At 36.8% G+C, this 20,338-nt stretch overlaps 1 protein-coding gene across 8 annotated transcripts in view; it reads left to right on the top strand.

Annotated features, from left to right (window-relative positions):
• Positions 1-20,135, top strand: part of CFAP97 (cilia and flagella associated protein 97) — a 31,911-nt gene extending 11,776 nt beyond the window's left edge. For 2 of the 8 annotated variants that reach the window (XM_072623617.1, XM_072623615.1), the window contains exons 3-6: positions 6,602-6,870; positions 15,003-15,153; positions 17,860-17,966; positions 20,052-20,135. In XM_072623617.1, the coding sequence (XP_072479718.1) occupies positions 6,602-6,870; positions 15,003-15,153; positions 17,860-17,966; positions 20,052-20,123 (599 nt within the window). In that variant the 3' untranslated portion in view covers positions 20,124-20,135. Of the gene's footprint in view, positions 1-6,601; positions 6,871-15,002; positions 15,154-17,859; positions 19,992-20,051 lie in introns of those variants that run through there. The other 6 variants (XM_072623623.1, XM_072623619.1, XM_072623616.1 and 3 more) reach the window with 5 other exon arrangements.
• The last annotated feature ends 203 nt before the right edge of the window (positions 20,136-20,338 follow it).

Below are 20,338 nucleotides of genomic sequence, written 5' to 3'. Positions count from 1 at the left end.
TGTATGCTTTTATTTGTCTTTCTTTTCACATAGATCTCATTTTAAAGGTCTATAGTTATATCAGTTAAGTTCATTAGTAGCAGAGCCAGGAGTAGAACCCACATCCTTTGACTACTAGTCTGTTTTTTCTGGAGAAATAGTTGAGGATACACTATAATTTTATAGTATTTCTTTACACTCTTCTCAAATGATAATAATTTTAAATACCCAGATCATTCCTCTTCTTGTAGCTCATTTAAATTTGGAAAAGGAATAAGCAATTATTCTTATAGATGTGGGGAGGTGAAAGGGGAGTGGAAATCACTTCCTATTTCTGAGAAATAGCTGTGACAGGGGTTACATAGGCAATTTGCCTAATTCATTCCTTTAATTTTACCAGTCTCTTTTGTCGCTTCTTCTTCCTGGCCATGTGATGTGGTCATCCCCAAATTTCTGTCCTTGATCCTCATTCTATATGGTCTTCCTTGGTAATCTTGGTAATCACTTTCATAGCTTCGACTGTCATCTTTAGGCAAATGACTTACAATGCAAATGTTTTGCTCACATCCTGTTTCCAACTACTTACACAACATTCACGTGGCTGTACCCATTGGTACCTCAAACTCAGCATTTTCCATGACCAAACTTTATTGCCTTTTCTTCACCTAGTCTTCTGCATTTTAAACCTTACAGTTTTCTTTGGCTTTCCTTTCTCCTGCCACTTCTCCCTCTGCAATCTCCTTTCTGTTCAACTTCTGCTTTCTAGTACAAGTTCTTCGTCATCCACAGGCATTGGGCTCCCAGCGGTTTTTATGCATCCAGTCTCTTCCTCCACTGTAATTCATTTTTTACATTCCTGCCAGATTAATTTTCCTGGTGTGTAGGTATGATCATGCCTCTTTTTTGCTCAAAACCTTTCACTGTCTCTCCTCATTGCTTGCTGAGTAAGATTAATAAAGGTCTTCAGGTTGATTTTTCTGACACGCCTCTTTCCAGCCTTTCTTATACTACTCTTCTTCTACCTACCTTACCTCTCTGTCCACATAAGGAATCATACATACCCTTACCTCTAAGTACTCTGACCAAAGGAATATAAATTTTCATTGCTGAAACCTCTCAAGATATCTTGGTGTTTATGGGCTAGATTTCTTTTTTAAGGACCATGTCTTAAACTCAAATCACTCTGCCTCTCTTTTATTGGCCAATAGTAGGTTCCAGCTCAAACCTCATTTGGTTATTGTTTGGGCTCCAATGGCTCAGTGAGTGCAGTTGTTTCTATTTTGGCCATAAACTCTGAGGATTTTCCCCTCCCATACTGATTTTTTTTTGGACTATGTAAAAGGTCATTCTTTTTACTTCATTCCTTACCTAGCCCTAATCACTGAATGGGCATAGCCTCACACAAACTCCCACTGCATCCGGGGCCATCTCATCATCCTGAACTATATATTACCACGGGACTCAAATGGCTGTGGAGAAAAGAGTGAGGCTGGTGACTTTGCACAGCTTGCCTCACTTAAGTACTGTTCACTTGCCAATCATGACATCACTTTCCTGATGTGATGGTCTTCTTTTAGAAGGCAGGACAAACAGCAACAACACCTTAGCTCCAAACTGAAATTTTCCTATTTCTGTGCTGTTCTCTATCCCTAGAGTGTACTCTGTCTGGCTGTGAAATTCTGGCCCATCTTTTTCTGTTTCTTTTTTAAAATTCTGAATTTAAATACCAAATAAAATTAGAATTTCCATATTGGTAGTAGAACAGAAGAGGATTCTACACAAAACTGCATGTCTTTATATAGAGTTGGTTTTGTGTATGGTTGTGTTGGTTATGTAGAGTTTGTTGTAGTATAAGATGAATTCAATATGTAACGTTCTTGCTTGTCTATAATTCCTCTGGCCTTTCTTCTGTTGCCCAATGTGCATTTTAAAATGTTTCAGTTATCTTTTCTTTCCTTACCCTCCCCTCTTCCTCTTACCCTGACATTGGAAAAAAAGAAAAACAGAACCTTTGTAGCAACTGTATATTGTATTATTGTTATTGTATCATTTTCCTAGTTCTGCATCATTTGCTCTGCACCATTTTATACAGATTTTTCCATTTTCTCTAAAATCATTCATTTAGTCATTTTTTATGACACAATAAATTATTCCATTACATTCATCTACCATAGTTTGTTTAGCCGTTATCCAATTGACAGGTATCCCTTTACCTTCCAGATTTTTACTAGTATAAAAATAACTGCTGTAAATAATTTTGTTCTCTTTGGAGTTTATGTGTAGTAGAGGTATCACTGGATCAAAGGCATAGTTGACTGACTTGGGGCATAGTTACAAATTGCTTTACAGAATGGCTGGACCAATTCACAGCTCAACTAACAATGCAATAATGTGCCTGTGTTCCTGCAGCCCCTCTAACATTTGTCATTTTCCTTTGTTTTATTTATTTATTTTGCTAATCTGATGAGTATGAGGTGAAACCTCAGTGTTTTTTTAATTTTCATTGCTCTAATTATGAGTGATTTGGAGCATTTTTTTCATGCAGATCCTTTGTTCACATCTTTTAAAACCCAATTCATATCTTGTTTTTTTTGTGATGATTTCCTTGATTTCCCTCCTTTCCATTAGTAAAGATGTGTCCTTCCTCAGACCTTACAATGTAAGGCTTACATGATACTTTGTTTGCATTCCCTTTATTTGTGTATCATATCTCCTATTTAGGTCATGAAGATAGATACCATGTTTTTCCTAAAATATTGTATCTCTCAGTGTCAGTACAGTACTCTCTGTGTAGATACTTAATGCATAGTTGAATATACTGAATTAGTACCAAGTTTCATTTCAGGTGAAATAAGTTTTTTTAACTTCAAAGATCTGCAGTTCAGGCCATAGCCTTATCCTTGTATCCTTGTAGCTCCTATCCTTCCACTTAAGAAAGGGATGCTAAAACTGCCATATAATACATGATCTTCATGAATTTGGGCAGAAAAACACATTAGCCTAAGTCCAATGTAGTGATAAGCCTCTATAAACTTAGCCTAATACTCTAATCCATTATTGGCCCAGACTTTAAATTTGTCCGTCTTGATATAGCACTTGCCATCTTAGTCTGTATGTTATATAATAAGGATCAAAGGAAATACTGTACATTAGTGCTTTGAAAAATACAAAGGATGAAACAAATATTTTAATTAACTGGTATTAAAAGTCAAGTCAAAGTTTATTAAGCATTTACTGTGATTTGTATTAAGCACTGGGAATAAAAATACAAGCAGAAATTAAGATACTCTCTGCCTTTAAGGACTTTTTATTCTAATGGGAGGTAGATAGCACATGAAAGAAAGGTGGAGGGAGTGGAAAGGAAGATATCCTGAGAGTCTGGAGAGGAACCCAGAGAGAAATGAAGAAGATATTGACTTACTTGAGCTCTTTTCTTAAAATGACAGTTCTGTTAGGAACTGGCCAATCAGAGGAGGGGGCCACATGGGCAGTGTTCTTTCAGTGTGAGAATTCCAAGCATGGAATGAACTTTGAGGGTAAGGAACCTGCTGTGGCATGGTAAAGTCCAGAGACAAACCTGAAGAGAATAGTTTATCTTCCTTAGAAATGTGGGAGGCAGCTATTGTGGATTGGAAAGGTCACCATATTTAGACATGATCTAGGTTCACATTGTAGCATTGCCACTTGTTAGCTGTGGTGACCTCTGATATACCCATAAGTACTCTGAATCTTCCCTTCCTTATTTGTGAAATGGTGAAAAGTATTTGAAATACCTCTGTAATCACACCAGATTGTTGTGAAAGGCAAATAGAATTTTGTAAAATGCATTGTAAATCTCAAAATGCACACTTACATAAATGTCTTTGGAACTCTTCTTTTCTATACCCTCTCCTTTGATAGTCCTGTTCATTACTCCAAGTTCAATGATAAGCTTTATATGAATGAGCTCTCCCAAATCTTATCTCTAGCTTTCACTTTTCTCTGTGATTTAGATGAACCTCCAGTGCCTACAGGGTCTTCCCACCTAACTGTTCCATTGGCATTTTGAGTTCAATACATCCAAAATCAAGCTTATTATTTTTTTCCTAAACCTGCTTCTTCTCATGTCACTATTTTTTCTTCATAATACCACTACTAACCCAGTCTTCCATATTTGAAATCTTGGCATTATCTTTGAGCCTTTCTTTTCCGTCATCTCTAATTACAAATCTAATTATCGAAATCTGTCCTTTCTCTGCACTATCTCTGTTACCTTCCTCTCTTTTTCTACTGCCACCTTACCCCCATGCACAGAGTGCATGTAAATAGTAACTAGTAACTGTTTCTCTTGGCCAGCAACCCTGAGAGTCTTCCCCTCCTGGTTTTACCTCATTCAAAGTGAGAACCTGAAAAGACCTTAGCATAAAACGGCCAGGGTCTTCCATTGCATCCTGGGCCATCTCTAGTCATCCTGATGAATATCAGGCCTCTGAACCCAGATGGCTCTGGAGGAGAAAGTAACTTTGCACAGCCCTCCCTCACTCAAATCCAAGCCAACTACAAGTCATGTCACTATCCCATAATGTCATGGTCCACTTCAAGAATGAGGGACAAATCCAACCTCACTACATTATTTCCCTTTGGATACTATTTCAGGAGCCTCCTAACACCATCATCTTCCTGCCTCTACTCTCTTCCTCTCCCGTGCATTCGTCTTGGTACTGCCAGATATAGATATCTGATGATATCCTTTCACTCAAAAACTTCATTCATTCACTATTGCCTATGAAGTTAAAATATTAAGTTCTTTGGGCTAGCATTCAAGGCTGTCCATGATCTGAAATTGTCCTGCTTTTCCAATTCTGTCTCATGTTGATTTCTTCCACCTAGTTGACCATTTTGACTGAGGGTTCTTAATTTTTTTTGTGTTGTGGATTCTTCTGACGGCCTGGGTGAAATCTATCAACCTCTTCTTGGAATGTTTTTAAATATCTGAAGTAATGCTAAGTATCAGTTAAGGGTTAGCAACATTAAAGAGAGGATTTTTTTTTCCCCATCTAAATTCATGAATTTCCTTAAATCTATCCGTGGACTCCTGAGAAATAATCCCTACTTGCATTGTACTATCTCACTTCCATGCATTTGCATACACCTCTTTAAGCCTTGAATATTCTGCCTCCCTTCTTGGCCTGTTGTATTCTTACCCTTCCTTTCTAGCTTAAATGCTAATTAAATGCCACCTTCTTTCAGAAGCTTTCCCTGATCGAGTTCCTCTACTTTCTTCCTCGTTTTCTCCAAATCAGTAATTACCTTTGCCCTTTTGGCCCTCACAAAACAGCACTTCATATCTGTCTTTTTACTACAGCTACCTTGTATTTTTATGTAGTAGTTGCATATGTTTTGTATCTATGGGATTGTAAGCATTTAGCATACTGCTTCACAAAATGTCTTGTTGAATTTGTCAGCTATTATTAGTAATATTCTTATTCAGAATTCTGAAAAGCTAATGTGTTAATAAGTATCTTCTAGAATTCAGAATTTATTTTGATAAGAACTTAATCTTTAAAATATTTCATATATTGTTTCAGATACTGTTTTAGCGTCCTTTTCACAAGTGCGTAATTTTTAATAATTTGTCAAGAAAATTGTAATGTTCTAACAGCTAAAGTATATTAATAGAAATTTTAGAAATCAGGACAACAAAGAATTTTCTTACTTGACAGCTTTAACTCATTCTAATTTCTGTTTTTAATCAGCATTGAAAGATTTGGTTTTTTAAAGGCAAATGTGTATTTTGTATACAGCTTTTGTTCTGGAAATTCACTTATTGGTAGTGCTTGTGTAATGACATATTAAGCTTCATGATAGCTTCAAGATAACCCAGAGTTATTTTTGTCATGGTAGTCAAACCATTGTTGCCTGTAGCAGTTCTTAAAAACCCTTTGACCTTTCACAGTAGGTCTTATACCTTGCACTTTAAAGTTTAAGAGCTACCTTATTTTCAACAAATTTTTCTTATGATCCCTGGATTATTTTTCCTGTCTTTTGACTATTATATGGAGAAGTAAGACTTAAGACTTTTTCTAGTACACTTAAGCTCCTAAATTAAGTATTTAATACTTATGCAGAACAAGTAGTACTTTAAAGACTGTTAACAGGAACAAATGGGATTTCTGTTCTTTGGGAGCTGGTATTTGAACACCCAGTTGTTTAAATATAGAACCCCCTGAAGCAGACAAAACTAATTTGTCAGCCATTTCACACAAGTAGAACTTGGAAATATGCTAGTGAAAAGTTTATTCTTGTTTTTGAAGGTCTATTAAATAATGGTCTATTGAAAACTATGTATTTTGAAAGATATTGAAAGCAGATTGTGTGCTCTGGCTGTATTAAAGTTTGTTTATATATTGTGTCTGGCTAGTTAAAATGATTAAAATGTGTAATTCTGTTATCATTAGAGTTCATTTAAGAAAAGAACAATTAAGGGAAAAAATTAAATATTAAATAAAAAATAAGTTAACAATATCTTTTAATATCAGGAGTAGAGAATCATACAAAAATATATATAGATTTTATGAAACTTCAGTGATACTATATTTTTACTTTATGATTTTTATGAGGATTTTCTGCTCATTTCTTAAAGCTTTCCTGCAGTTAGACAAAAAAGAACAGCAAAAATATTCTATTGATCGACCTTCTCCGGCAGCTAAGAAAAACTACTCTTTTTCAAAGGAGGAGGTAAGACAGATTGATCGGGAAAATCAAAGGTTGCTAAAAGAACTATCCAAACAGGCTGAAAAACCAAGAGTTAAGAGTACCATTCCTAGGAAACCCGTTGTTCCACCGCCAAAGTTGTACCATAGTGCTCTCAACAGACAGAAGGAACAGCAAAGGATTGAGAGAGAGAACTTGGTAAGTCACCCCCAGACCTTTGAGATACTAAAGAAGCATGTATATTTTCTATTCAAAAGATGACTTTAATAATATGATAAAAGAAAGTAAATTGTAGCTTTATTTTCTTCTTGTTATCTCAACACAGGAGTAGACATTAATAGACAGTTTTATCCATTGGACAAATAATGTTGGTAAGCTTTGAAAGCCACTGAACTCATAGACAGGGTCCCCTTACAGGTCATTGCAGTATTAGACTGCCCTATTATTTTTGTAGGTGAAGTTAACTGAGACAGAGAGGAGGTAGTACTTGCCCCAGTTCATGGAACTAAAGCCCAAGTCTTCAAGCACCTGATCTAGAACTTTTTATAACCACACCTCAGCCACAGATTTAGGATAGTAGGTTGTAGACTTTGTGCTTTTTTGACCAGAGCTTACCAGTTGATTTTTGTGGCGGTGCACTGACTGTCACTGTAATGGTGTTTCATGCAGAGTAACTTATTCTTTAGCAAGAGCAACCTAGAAATACCAGTCTAATAGCTGAGTCTGCCCTTGAAAGTAAAAGTTCAGTAGTGTACAGCTTACAGTAGCTGTCAGCATTCCTAGTAGTTTTTAAGAAAGAATATATGTCACCTACATGTCATGTAATATGATACTTAAGTGTGTGATAAAATGTCTTAGGGCGTTTCAGTTTTGTGTGAGGTATAAAGGGGAAAGTTGTTACTGACATAGTAAAATCAAGGTGATTTTGTCTTAAAAATCTTTTAAAGTCAAACTAAAATGCCACTACTTCCACAAAGATTGGGAGAGAGGAATATTCCATACCCAGGGAATATGCTACATCAGGGGTGGGAAACTTGCAGACTCAAGGCCACATGGGGCCCTTTAGGTCCTCAAGGGCGGCCCTTTGGCTGAATCCAAACTTTACAGAACTTTCGGTATGAAGCAGAAGCATTCAAAATAATTTCATAGGTCATTCTTTCAGAAATAATTGTTGCAGCAATTAAATGTTTTAAGATATCCATTCAAAGTTCTGTGTTTTAGAAGGCCACATGTAGCCTCAAGGCTACAGGTTTTCCTCCCGTGGGCTAAGTAAAGATATGGAGGTGGGAGAGTACAGAGTCAAGGACAGAGAATAGGTAAACTGGAAAGAGAGTTAGATTTGGAGTAAAAAGACCAGTATTCAAATCCTGTCTCAGCCACTTGGTTCCTGTGACCACCTTGGACAAGTCACTTCAATTTGCTAGTACTCAGTTTCCTGCTCTATAAAATGAAAAGATTATTCTAGATATCCCTGTGGCCTTTTCCATTTCTAAATCCTGGGATTCCATGGTTAGTTGGATTTGTCTGGGATACATAGATGGCATGTCTGAAAGCACAGAATTCCTCTATATCATGTTTGACCCGAAACAATTTCAGCTGTAGTAAACACCAAATATTAATGTTCTTATAGTCTTAGTCATGGAAGAGGCTCTTAATCATTTTTTCCAATAACCTCCTTTTCAATTCAGTAATCCTTTCTGCAGATATCCTTGACAGACAGTTACCCTGTCTTTTATTGAATAGTTAAGGTAATAGTTTTGCTGTAGAATTTAGAGAAGTATGGAATCAAGGGGTGGGGAACCAACTTGAGGAGAAATGGGCTAAACAAAGCAAAGTAATACCTGATTTCCCTAGGCCTGTGCCCCACTTTGTTTGACTTCCCCTTGGCTCATTGGGCCTCTGAACCACCTGCTAAAGTCATCAGGAACCTCAGACAACATCATAGTTCCACCTTTCCCTGGAACTTTTGTCTATCTTTGTTGTCAGTGGGCAAATATCAGCAAGAGACTTCAGAGTACTAGGACACAGGACTGGCCTTTCTTCCCCCGCAACATTACCTGCCCTTGATCCCATCATTTGTTCCTGCCCTATTACAGTTTGACTGCCTTGCAGAGCACCCTGTGCAGCTGTGGAGTCCCAGACCATGGGATTCTCCCTGTCCCTTCTTTGGACTTCTTCTAATCTGATCTCTGAAATTGAGAATAGTGTGAGAGTTGTGTCCAGATTATCCCTCCTTATCTACTTTGAGCCCTCAGATAGCCTGGTTCCCATCATGAATTTGTAAAATTTCCTGATCTGGAGACAAAAGGACTGGGTTTGAGTCCCTCCTTTTCTGCTTCTTCATCGTATGTCCTTGGGGGAAGTCACTGCTTGGTAAATTGAGGAGGTATTGGAATAACTGATTTTTAAGGTACATTCCAGCTTTAAAAAAAAAAATTATTGTTTTTTATTTTTCTCCAATTACACGTAAAAACAATTTTTGACATTTGTTTTTAAAACTTTGAGTTCCAAATTCCTTCCCTTCCTCCCTTCCTGTCCCCTTCATTGAGAAGGCAAGCAATTTGATGTTACATGTATGTAGTCATGCAAAACATTTTCATATTAGTCATGTTGTAAAAGAAACCGTAGACCAAAATTAAAACCCCCCCCAAAATAAGGGGAGTTAGAAAAGTATGCTTTGATCTATATTAAGACTATGAGTTCTTTCTCTGAGTATGGATAGCATTTTTCATCCCAAGTCCTTCAGAGTTGTCTTGGATCATTGTATTGCTGAGAAGAGCTAAGTCATTTGCAATTGTTCATCTTACAATATTGCTGTTACTGTGTACATAAATTCTAGCTTTTAAAAAGTGAATTTCCAGAGCCATGTCTCTGTTGTGCTGAAAGCCTCTTTTGTTTCAGGTGAGGTCCAGATATCTGGAATGTTTTTGTATCTACACACACACACACACACACGCACGCACGCACGCACGCACACACACACACCCACCCTCACCCTCACCCTCACCCTCACCCTCACCCTTTTCCTGAAACTTATAATTCATAGTACTTTCTGTACAAAACAGAAGCTTTCAAAATAATTTCATAGGTCGTTCTTTTCAAAAATAGTTGTTGCAGCAATGAAATGTTTTAAGATTTCCATTCATTTGTTGAACTCCTTCTACCTGCGCCTAAGTAGAGCCCTGTGCTAAGGTTGAGACAAAGATGATAAAGGGAGACACCAGTGATGTAGTCTGCCCCAGATACTGCCTGGAGTTTACTATCTATTGAATCACTGAAGATTTTATTGTGAACTTGGAAGGTTTTATTTTCCTCTGATTCTTCATCATCATCTTTTCTTTTTCCCTAGTAGGACAAGAACATTTTGAGGCTTATGGGGTTGGTGGAAGCAGAATAGTAAGGAAAGGCAGTTATGCTGAGTGTCTCACTATATGGACAGGAAAGAAACCTTGGGGCTTTAAAAAGTACTGGCTGGAGCTTCCTCCTCCCTAGTTTTGCTGCTTTTGCATCATTGCCTTGCTGCTGAAACCCAGAATAAGCCAGGTGACTTTGAGGAGCTAAAGCATAGATGTTGATCCTGTGAGAACTTCAAAGGCTGCTTTTATGCTCACCAGTTAGTTATAATCAGTGTATTTCTAGCATACTTTGTACTAAGTGCCTCATACCTTTGGGAAAAGATTTTTAGTAAAGTGGGCTGGTGAAGAAAAAAATACTGCTATTCAATTATATTTGAAGATAATAAATACTTCTTGCTTAAGTAGAATTCATTTTTTTTTTTACAAAAGAAAATGGTCTGCTTCATTCTGCCATCAAATTCCATAATTCTTTCTCCAGATGTGGAAGGCATTTTGCCTCGAGTCCATTGGGAATTTTTTAAGTTCCTGCATTGCAATGAAGTACTAAGTCTACCAGAAAAATTAATTGCACACTGTGGTTGTTGCACAAAGTTCTCCTGGTTCTGCTCTTTTCACTCAACGTCAGTTCATATAAGTTTTTCCAGGCCTCTCTGAAGTCTTCCTTTTCATCATTTCTTATAACACAATAGTATTCCATTACATTCATATACCGCAGTTTATTCAGCCATTCCCCAACTGAGGGGCATCCTCTTGATTTCCAGTTTTTGACCACCACAAAGAGAGGTGCTATAAATATTTTTGTACATGTGGCACCCTTACCCATTTTTATGATCTCTTGGGGATACAGTCCTAGAAGCAGTATTCCTGGGTCGAAGGGTGTGCACATTTTTGTAGCCCTTTGGGCATAGTTCCAAATTGCTCTCCAGAATGGTTGAATCAGCTGACAGCTCCACCAGCAATGAATTAGTGTTCCAACTCTCCCACATCTTCTCCAACATTTATCATCTCCCTGTTTTGTCATGTTAGGCAATCTGATAGATGTGTTGTAGTGTCTCAGAGTTGTTTTGATTTGCATCTCCCCAATCAATAGTGATTTAGAGCATTTTTTTCATATGACTATGGAGAGCTTTAATTTCTTCCTCTGAAAACTGCCTACTCATATCCTTTGACCATTTATCAATTGGGGAATGACTTGTATTCTTGTACATTTGATTCAGTTCTCTATATATTTTAGAAATGAGGCCTTTATCACAGACACTAGTTCCAAAAATTCCTTCCCAGTTTTCTGCTTCCCTCCTAATCTTGGTTGCATTGGGTTTGTTTGTGCAAAAACTTTTCAATTTAATGTAATCAAAATTATCCATTTTGCACTTCATAATGTTTTCTATCTCCTGTTTAGTCAGAAATTTCTCCATTCTCCATAAATCTGATAAATACACTATTCCTTGCTCCACTAATTTGTTTATAGTATCAATCTTTATACCTAGATCATGTACCCATTTGGACTTTATTCTTGTGCACGGTTTCAGTCATTGATCTATGTTTTTAGTTTCCGCCGCACTGTTATCCAGATTTCCCAGCAGTTTTTGTTGAACAGTGAGTTCTTATCCCAGAAGCTGAGGCCTTTGGGTTTATCAAACAATAGATTGCTATATTCACTGACTGCTGTGTCTTGAGTACCTAACCTATTCCACTAGTCTACCCCTCTGATTCTTAGCCGGTACCAAGTGGTTTTGATGATTGCTGCTTTATAATACAATTTGAAATCTGGTAGAGCTAGGCTACCTTCCCTAGCATTTCTTTTCGTTAGTTCCCTTGATACTAGAATTCATTTCTTAAATCATTTTCATGAAAGGATGAGTAGTATTTTCCCTCGTCATAGAGAAGTATAAATTAATGAATTGTTTTTAAAATTAAAGCCCTAAACTTAGAGTATTAAAAATATTAAGGCATTTATTAAGCACTTACTTTGTGCCAGGCACTGTGCTTGTAGATGTATATAAAACCAAGTAAGAGCAAATAGTAGTTTTGACCAGTAGAGGGGGCTATTGTTCTTGAGATATTTCTCTGAAATTTGTAACGTAACTTCATTAATCCCTGAAAGAAAATTTAGATTGAAATTAATATTGATATACGTGTGCATAAAATAAAAAAATTATCCTCATTTATAGGAAAGTTAGCAACAAGTTTACTTTGTTTATCCACATTTTATACTTAGAGGAAGTATAAGAAATCTATCTCACAGATAATTGCTAGTATTTTTTCAGTTTATCAGTGACCCTGAGCAAATCATTTTCACTTTATCTGTGAGTGAAATAAAGATGAAGCTTTTAAGAGGAAGATAGTGATCCTTGGTCTGGGTGGAATAATCATGTCCAGAGTTCAGTGTGAGAAGAGAGGAAAGGAAGGGAACAAGTATAAAAATGAAAAGGCCTTGATACCTTTAGTTATTTTTTTCAGAGGAAGGAGCTCTCTCTTTTGATTAGTTCCTTCATTTGAACTTAAAGCAATATGTACTTTTCAGCCTAATTATTTGGTTTTTCTACTCCCTGTCCTTCCACTGTAAGAATAAATAGTGCCTCAGAGCAGCCTTAGTTCTCTGGTCCATACTACATCACTTCACAACATTGAAAGTCACCTGCTGTTCTTTAAAAGCTGCTCACCAGCAATGAGTCTTGCCATTAAGTCAGAAACAGAGATAGATTCAGCAAGATAAATTGCCTTCCTAGCTGGGAGTGTATGTTCCCAGACAAAAAGAAAACAGTTAGGCAGATAGGTTCAATAAAGTAGGAACCTGATTTGAGCAACAGGTGAAAGTTTTTGTAAAACATCTAACTTGGAACATAGCAGAATTTTTTTCTGTCATTCATCTGGTATTTATTGAATGCCAGTTGTGTTCTCAGTATTCTGCTAGGAGCTGAAGGAGTACAGAAAAGGAAGAAGGTGGCTGAAGCACTCCAAGAGTTTATGATCTAGTGATTACTACACAGCGAAGAGCTAGAGAATAATGCAAAACAATAATAGTTAAGTGCTGTGTGAGACTGATTTCCCATTTTGGTGTGTTATAGACACAGATTCTTAGAAATTATGATGCATTAAAACCTATGAAAATCTTAGCTTTAGTGTTCAAATTATAGACAGCCCTTTAGCAAGGGCTATTTCTGGCTCTAGACGTACTTCTACTTTTGCTGGCCTTGCCATTTCCATCTGACAAACAGACTGACACTTGGGGTAGGCACATGTGACTTGGGAAGCTGAGCCAAAGTGTTTCTTTAGATGTTCTGACAATGACAGTGACAGTTGACATGCTTCTTGCTTTCAGAAATTGCTTTAAAATTTTATTTGAAATAATAGTTTACTTTTGTGCAGTGTGTTTGTATTTACCAACCACTTTCCTCCTGGTGACCTTGTGAAGTAGGTAGGACAAGGATTATTCTCCCTATTTTAACAGAAGAATTGTAGGCACCTTCATTTTTCTGACTGTGACTGTCTTGTAATTTAAGATAAAGAGGAAAATTCTGCATTCTGTCATTTTGCCCTATTGTGAAAGCAGAGATATAGGGAATCAGAGAGTGATAGTGATAAAGGTACTAAACTTAGAAAGATAGACTGTCGTCTATAATAAACAACATTTTTATCAGCTTTTTAGCCTGAGTTTAGAAGGAAGCAGGTGATGTGCAAAGCTAATCTTAGAAAAGCCTCTCCCAGAAAGAGAAGAACAAATGTTTTTGCTTTCAAACCCTTGGAAACCAACCACTTGGTACAGGATACTTTATAATGAGGAAGTAATTGGGCATCAGATGAGTTTTGAGTTTCTCCAAAAGGCTAAAGATACCTATGAAAGGTACTATAGCAACTATAAAAATATGCATGTAAGGATGCCTGTGACTATTTAAAGATACCCAAAGAAACTTCTGATTTCCAAACCTAGATGAAGGATTTTTTCCCTTTCTGATTGGTTGCAGGAAAAATAAAGTGGGAATTTCAAAGATAAAATAGTGTGTCATATTAAATACAGTTTATGTGACTAGCTACTGTATTGTCCTTTTAGAAAGATTTGTACTCTTATTTTGTGTCTAGGTATATCATTTATAGTTGATTTAAGTACAGTGTTTGTGGTTATGTTAATAAAAGTTTGGTATCTCTGTTTAGATCAGAAATTTAATCCCCTGTTATAATACTATAGGGAAATCAAACACTTCACGACTTCACTAAAGACCTACTGCCATGGCACTTCATCAGAGTGGGGAGGTGCCGTGGTTCTCAAACACTATAGCAAGGGAGCACAAGCACTGTTATGCTTTAAAAAGATTCTGACCAAGGGCTTTGTGTCAGACTGCAAAAACTAGCTTAGCTAAGTTGGATAAATATGTCATTGTAGTTAGTTTATTGGTCACGGTAAACTCAGTCCATCTGGCTAGTCCAAGAGGATGGGTTATAGTCTCCACTGGTAGAGGGAGCACACAAATCTTCAAAAATCCAGATCTTTGAATATCATTTAAGCTTGCAGAGAGAGAGGGAGGCTGAGAGGGGCAGGTGATTACATGGTATAGGGAACCCCCAGTGACTATTCTCTACAACTTATAGTCTTAGTTGCTTAGAAAAACAGAGAAGTTAAGTGATGTGCCCAGGGTCACACAGATACCCACGTCTTCCTGGTTCAGAAGCAACTTTTGTTCTGCCATGCCACAGGACTTTGTTCTAAGCTAATGAATAAAGTGCCAGTATGAACATATCAAGATGGAAATAGCTGGCAAATTGACTTTTAAGTTAATAGTGTATAAAATCTGGATTTGTCTGATATCTTAACATAAATATACTTTGAAACTGTTAAAAGATTAGGATTGTTTTCAAGTGATCTACAGTGTTTTTCTATATAACTTATATAGCAAATAGTAATTCAGAGTTCTAGGTGAGGGTCTTTCTAATTCTTCTTTCTAACTTAGACATTTAAACTGATTTTCCTTAATGAAGGCTTTATTGAAAAGACTTGAAGCCGTGAAGCCAACAGTTGGTATGAAACGCACAGAACAGCTCATGGACTATCATCGCCACATGGGCTACCTAAATGCATCCCCAGTCTCCAGACGAGTGAGGTCTACTCTTAGTCAGATTAGTCCACTAAGTAAGTGTATTTCTTTTTTGCATGTTTATGCCTTTGAACGTAATCTTTTTGCATATAACTAGTTTTCTTTAACATAATAAAGACATAAGCCTTTTATAATACTAACACTTGAAATATAGCATGTCATTTTCTTTGGCATACCTAACATTTAATTCACATGAATACAGATTGTGAACATTTCATTTAACAGAGCACTTTGTAATGCCACGATCCATTTGCATTACATGGTAACCATTAGATGAAACAGTTGGAAATGCCATTGCTAGATAGAGACATATCTCATCTGTTTTACTTCATTGTGTTTATTAACAGAAGAGCACTTAATTCATTGATTTGTGGATCTCAAAGTCAGATTCTTCTTAACAAATTATTGCTAATGTCTTGTAATCTCATGGTTTTTCTCCTCTTCATAGGGAAACTGGACTTCTTTGAGTACACAGCTCATATTTATATAGAACTTTATTTTAAGATAAGCTTTTCTCATGACAATGTATGAAATGGGTGCTAGAAATGTTATTTCTAGTTGGATAAATGTTGAAACTGAGTCACAGAAAAGTGAAGTATAAAGAACCATGTGGCACACCTACGTGTAGTATCGTTAAATGGGTCTGAAACAAATTGAATGCCTTGACCAAAAGAGTAGTTGTAAATAGCCTAAAGTTAACTTGCTAAGTGAAGTGCCCTAATGAATTCTTGTATTATTTAACAGTTGTAGTAGACTTAGTTAGACCTTAGAAGGTATAAAGGGCAAATTTTCACATTTTCACATTTTTGCAAAGCTAGGAGATATAACTGATTAGTTTGATGGCAGACTCACGATCCAAAATATCTGAAAAGGCCAAAACATTAGGTTGAACCCAAGAAGATGAAATTTATCAAAAACAAATGAAAAGTCTTATCCTTGAGCTAAAATCAGCTTCACAAAATGCAAGATGGAAGAGGCTTGACTTAATAGCAATACATCTGAAAAAAAAAAAACAAACGTAGGGGGTTTTAGGGGACTTGACTGTAAGCTCAGTGAGAATCAACAATATGCTGTCGAGTAACTTAAAAAGCTCATGTGAATCTCGGGATGCATGAAGATAGAGCAGTTGTGTCTAATACTACTAAGAAGCTAATAGTTTAACTATTCTTTGTCAGGTCACATCTGGTATGTATTGTTTTCTGACTTAGGAAGGACGTTGGTAAATTGTAGAGTTTCCAGATGGGGAATGGCCTTAAGATCACGCTACTTAAGAATTAGTTGAAAGAGCTCTGAACCTTTTGCCTGAAGAAGAGAATCTTAGGATTTGGGGAATGGAAGCTCCCCGAGTGGACTGACTGCCTTCAGATCTCTGAAGGGCTTTTCATTCAGGAGAGGGATCTGAGTGGTCCTGTTGGCCCCAGAAGGCAGAACTACAAACAGTGGGTGGAAGTTGCAGGGGCAGTTTAAAGCTTGATGTAAAGAAAGGCTTTCTAAAGATGGATTGGGAATCGGAAAGACCCCACCTCTAACACTGACCACAATCAGATCCTTTCAATTTCCTGAGCCAGCTTTCCTGTTTTATAGATGGAGATATTTTAGTACTTTCCTCATAGGGTTGTTGTGAGATTCAGATGAAATAACATGTAAAGTGATTTGCAAATTCAGTTATTTGTTGTGGATTCTCCCTCACAAGAAGTCTTTATGAACAGGCTGGATGACTTTGTATCAGAGGGGATTCTCCTGTGGGTTGGATTAGGTAGACTCTCAACACTGAAATATAGTGATTCTGTCTGTTAGTGATAAGTCCAACATAACATGAAATCTTGTGGTGATAGTTAAGGAACCTCTGTGAACACCATTGAACCTTTACACCTTGAATCCCTCCCCCACTTTGTTACCCTGTATCTCAGTGGCTTCCTGTTAACTCTCAGATAAAGTATAAAGCTTTATCTCATAAAGTATTCAGAACCCCTGAGGGCTTGGCACTTAGGGCTCTCTGTGATCTGGTACCACCTAACCTTTTTAGCCTTCTGTATGTTCTGCATATACTGTCATCTAGTCACAAGCTAGACTTGCATGTCTAATAACCTTTAATCTCACTATTCATCATGACCTTCATCATCATCGTCATCATTGATATAAAGTTTAGAGATCACTATTCATGCACTCTCATTTGATTCTCCTCACAATAACCCAGTAATAGAATTATCTCTCATTCCATCTCTGCCTGTTTAAATATGTAAATTACTCTCCTCTATTAGGTGGTAGAATTCATGAGAGCAGAGATTGTCTTTTCATCTCCCCAGGCCCTAGAATAGTCCAATGTGTGTTGTCTGTGTTTAGTAAATGGTTCTTGGGAACCTAGCCAATAGAGTTGGAAGGAGGCACTAGTGAGTTCTCCATTTTATAGATGAGAAAACTGTACGCCAGAGGGGATAAATGGTTACAGCCAGTGGCAGCAGCAGGATTTGAATCCATATCTCTTGGCTGACTCCAAATCTATTTTTATTTTTTTCACTATATCATAGGTATTTTGTGGCTCTTCTCCCTCCAGATTGCCCTCACCTCCCAAAATTAGTATCATCCTGGAGAAAAAGAAGGGAAAATTCCATTTTTCTATTGTTAAGTTTTTTTTAATCTTCAAAAATGTTTTAAGATGAAAGACAGAAAATGAAAAACCTCAGATGTCTGTACGAGATTTTAAGTGATTGGCTAATTTCCCATTGTTTGTGTGTTATCAGGAGGAGCCTCCAGATCATCTAGTGCTACAAGTGCACTCAGCCGAAAGAGTGAGAGATCACTTTCTGATGCATCCAGTGGCCCTCTGCTGAGACCTAAACCCCCTAATGTTCGTACTGCTTGGTTATAAGAAAAAAAAACATTTTATTTTGAACACTGTTATTCAGATTTCTATTGAAGTGCTCTTGTAGATTATTGTAATTCTCTGTGCAAAAGTCTGTAATCGCATTTTAAGTGATTAAAGTATGTGGCATTGTGTTTTAATTTATTGTAACTTGATGCAATATTTACTTTACAAAGAACAGGTTCATGTCAAATCAGTGTTTCCTATGTGGATGTATTTATCTGAGATGTGTATATATGTATATACACACACACACACTTAATACAGGGATGGTAGTATACAGGTAAATTTTCTCACCATATTAACAACTCATTGTCATGCTGACAGAATGGTGGTATTGCAATACTTTGGACCCAGAATTTTTAGCTATTTAGTTTTCATTTTTTTCCGGTAAATTTTAAACCATGAGCTTAGCTCCTAAATTTACTTATTCCATTTTTCTATCTGCTTCAGGACTTATGTGAGTGTGATTTATGGCTTGAATTTGTAATTGCAGCACTTTCCAGGTGATGGTTTTCATTAAGAAACATATACTGAAATTTTTTTTTTCTCAGATGGAGCCGTTAAGTTGGTCTGAGAATTGTAGGGTAGCATCATAGAAGCTTACAGTGGGACCATCCTAATAGTCAACTTGATTCTCTCTAGGTGCCCTGAGTTACATCTTAAAACTTTGATCAACTCCCTTTTTCTCTGAACTGTGAACAAACATCAGAGAGTACAGGCTATGAATTCTCCCACCTTTTTCAGTTGAGTAGAAATATTGCTAATGAGTGAATGAGAGAAAGTTTGGAATTCAGTTCTGCTGCTTTGTGGCACTTTTTAAAGATCAAATTGGCAACAGCATTAGTCTTGTGAAACAAGCAGCAAAGCAAGTATTTTTTGATTCGCCTAAAATGGCACTGACATTATGAAAGGCTAAGGAGCAGATCCTGAGGCATCAGACCAATCTGTTTTAGGAGGCAACGTTATTAGTATGTTATGTTCTTATTTATTATTAACTGAATTAAGGAGGAACTTGGTAAAGGACTCTCCATTTTATGGCTGCTGGTACTTTATAGGACTATAAGGAATAGTGCTATAAAACAGAAATCCTTGTTCTTAAATGTTAGTACTTTTTTGGGGCCATACTCTGGAGTTGTAATTTTTTGTCAAGCTTTAATTTAATAGTGCAAGGTGTCTTAACATTGGTAGTAGAAAGTGGATTTTAATATAGGTATAGGTAAGAAAAGTTAGGTTGTAATTAGAAACTTTTTCTCTCCTTATTTAAAGGTTTTTCTTTAATAAGAAGAAATGTAATGCTGCTTCTGTTGTTGTTATTCTGTTTCTCTACTTGCCTTCTCAGCCTCCCTGCAGAATGCTTGGGAGGGTTCTGTGTTAAATGCCAAATCTTTTTTGGAGAGTTGTGATCCATGGCCACAAAAATAAGGAAGTTGATTTTTATTCTCCAGTTTTAGCTCTTGCTGTGTTTTGAAATGTACTACATATGGCCTACAGGACAACTTAATTTCGTCAGCACTCTAGGCAGTAAGACAAACTGTGTTATGTTAAACATTGATTCTGAATTTTCTTACTTGTGTATCAGTTCATATCCTTAGTATCTATTAACAATCTGTTTAGCTTTTGTGGGGAGGGAAGGGGTGGTGGGTGGGTGCAGAGTTTAAACAATGATATGAAAACAAACTGGCTCTGAGATTATCCTGCTTCTTTCATCGGGGTTGTAATGTTCATTGGATGCTGCTATCATAATTATTTAATGTGCTGCTCTGGTGAGCAAACTGTTTTGCCATTTAATACTTCGCTTATAAAATGAGATACAGCTGTATTTAATACCAAGATCACATTTTAAATTTGCACTTTTAATATTTGTATACCAACTTTCTTTGGGGGGAAATAAGGCTGAATTTTTACAGCATGTTGAACATTCAGTAATGAAAATTGTCAGTTTTTGTATGTTGCTTTTGTAAGTTGTAAGGGGAAGGGAAATTAATATAAAGTTTATTATATTCATAACTGTGTTAGTCTCCAAGAGCATTTTGTATGCATCTATTAAATATTTGTGCTGTCTTTCAGGTCTTTGAAATGCTACTGAACCGTGTCCGAAGAATGCATACACATAGCTTGAATAATAAATGGTCATCTTAGGTACCAACTTAACAGCTCTAGATTTCACTGGTGGGGAAGATGAAGGGATCAACAAAGTATTGGGCTTAACAGGGATTGAACCTGAAGGAAGAGAACCAGAGGAAAAATTGGGAAGGTTACTGGTCCTATTCATACTTGTTTTCATCTCCACATGAGATAGAGCTGGATTTCCATAGTCACTCAGCTGTCCATAGAAATAGCCCAAGAGGTGAAGA

This window comes from Notamacropus eugenii, chromosome 7 (assembly GCF_028372415.1).
Source record: "Notamacropus eugenii isolate mMacEug1 chromosome 7, mMacEug1.pri_v2, whole genome shotgun sequence".
Lineage (NCBI taxonomy): Eukaryota > Metazoa > Chordata > Mammalia > Diprotodontia > Macropodidae > Notamacropus > Notamacropus eugenii.
The sequence above is the reverse complement of the archived record's forward strand: the minus strand, read 5'-3'. Positions and strand labels throughout refer to the sequence as shown.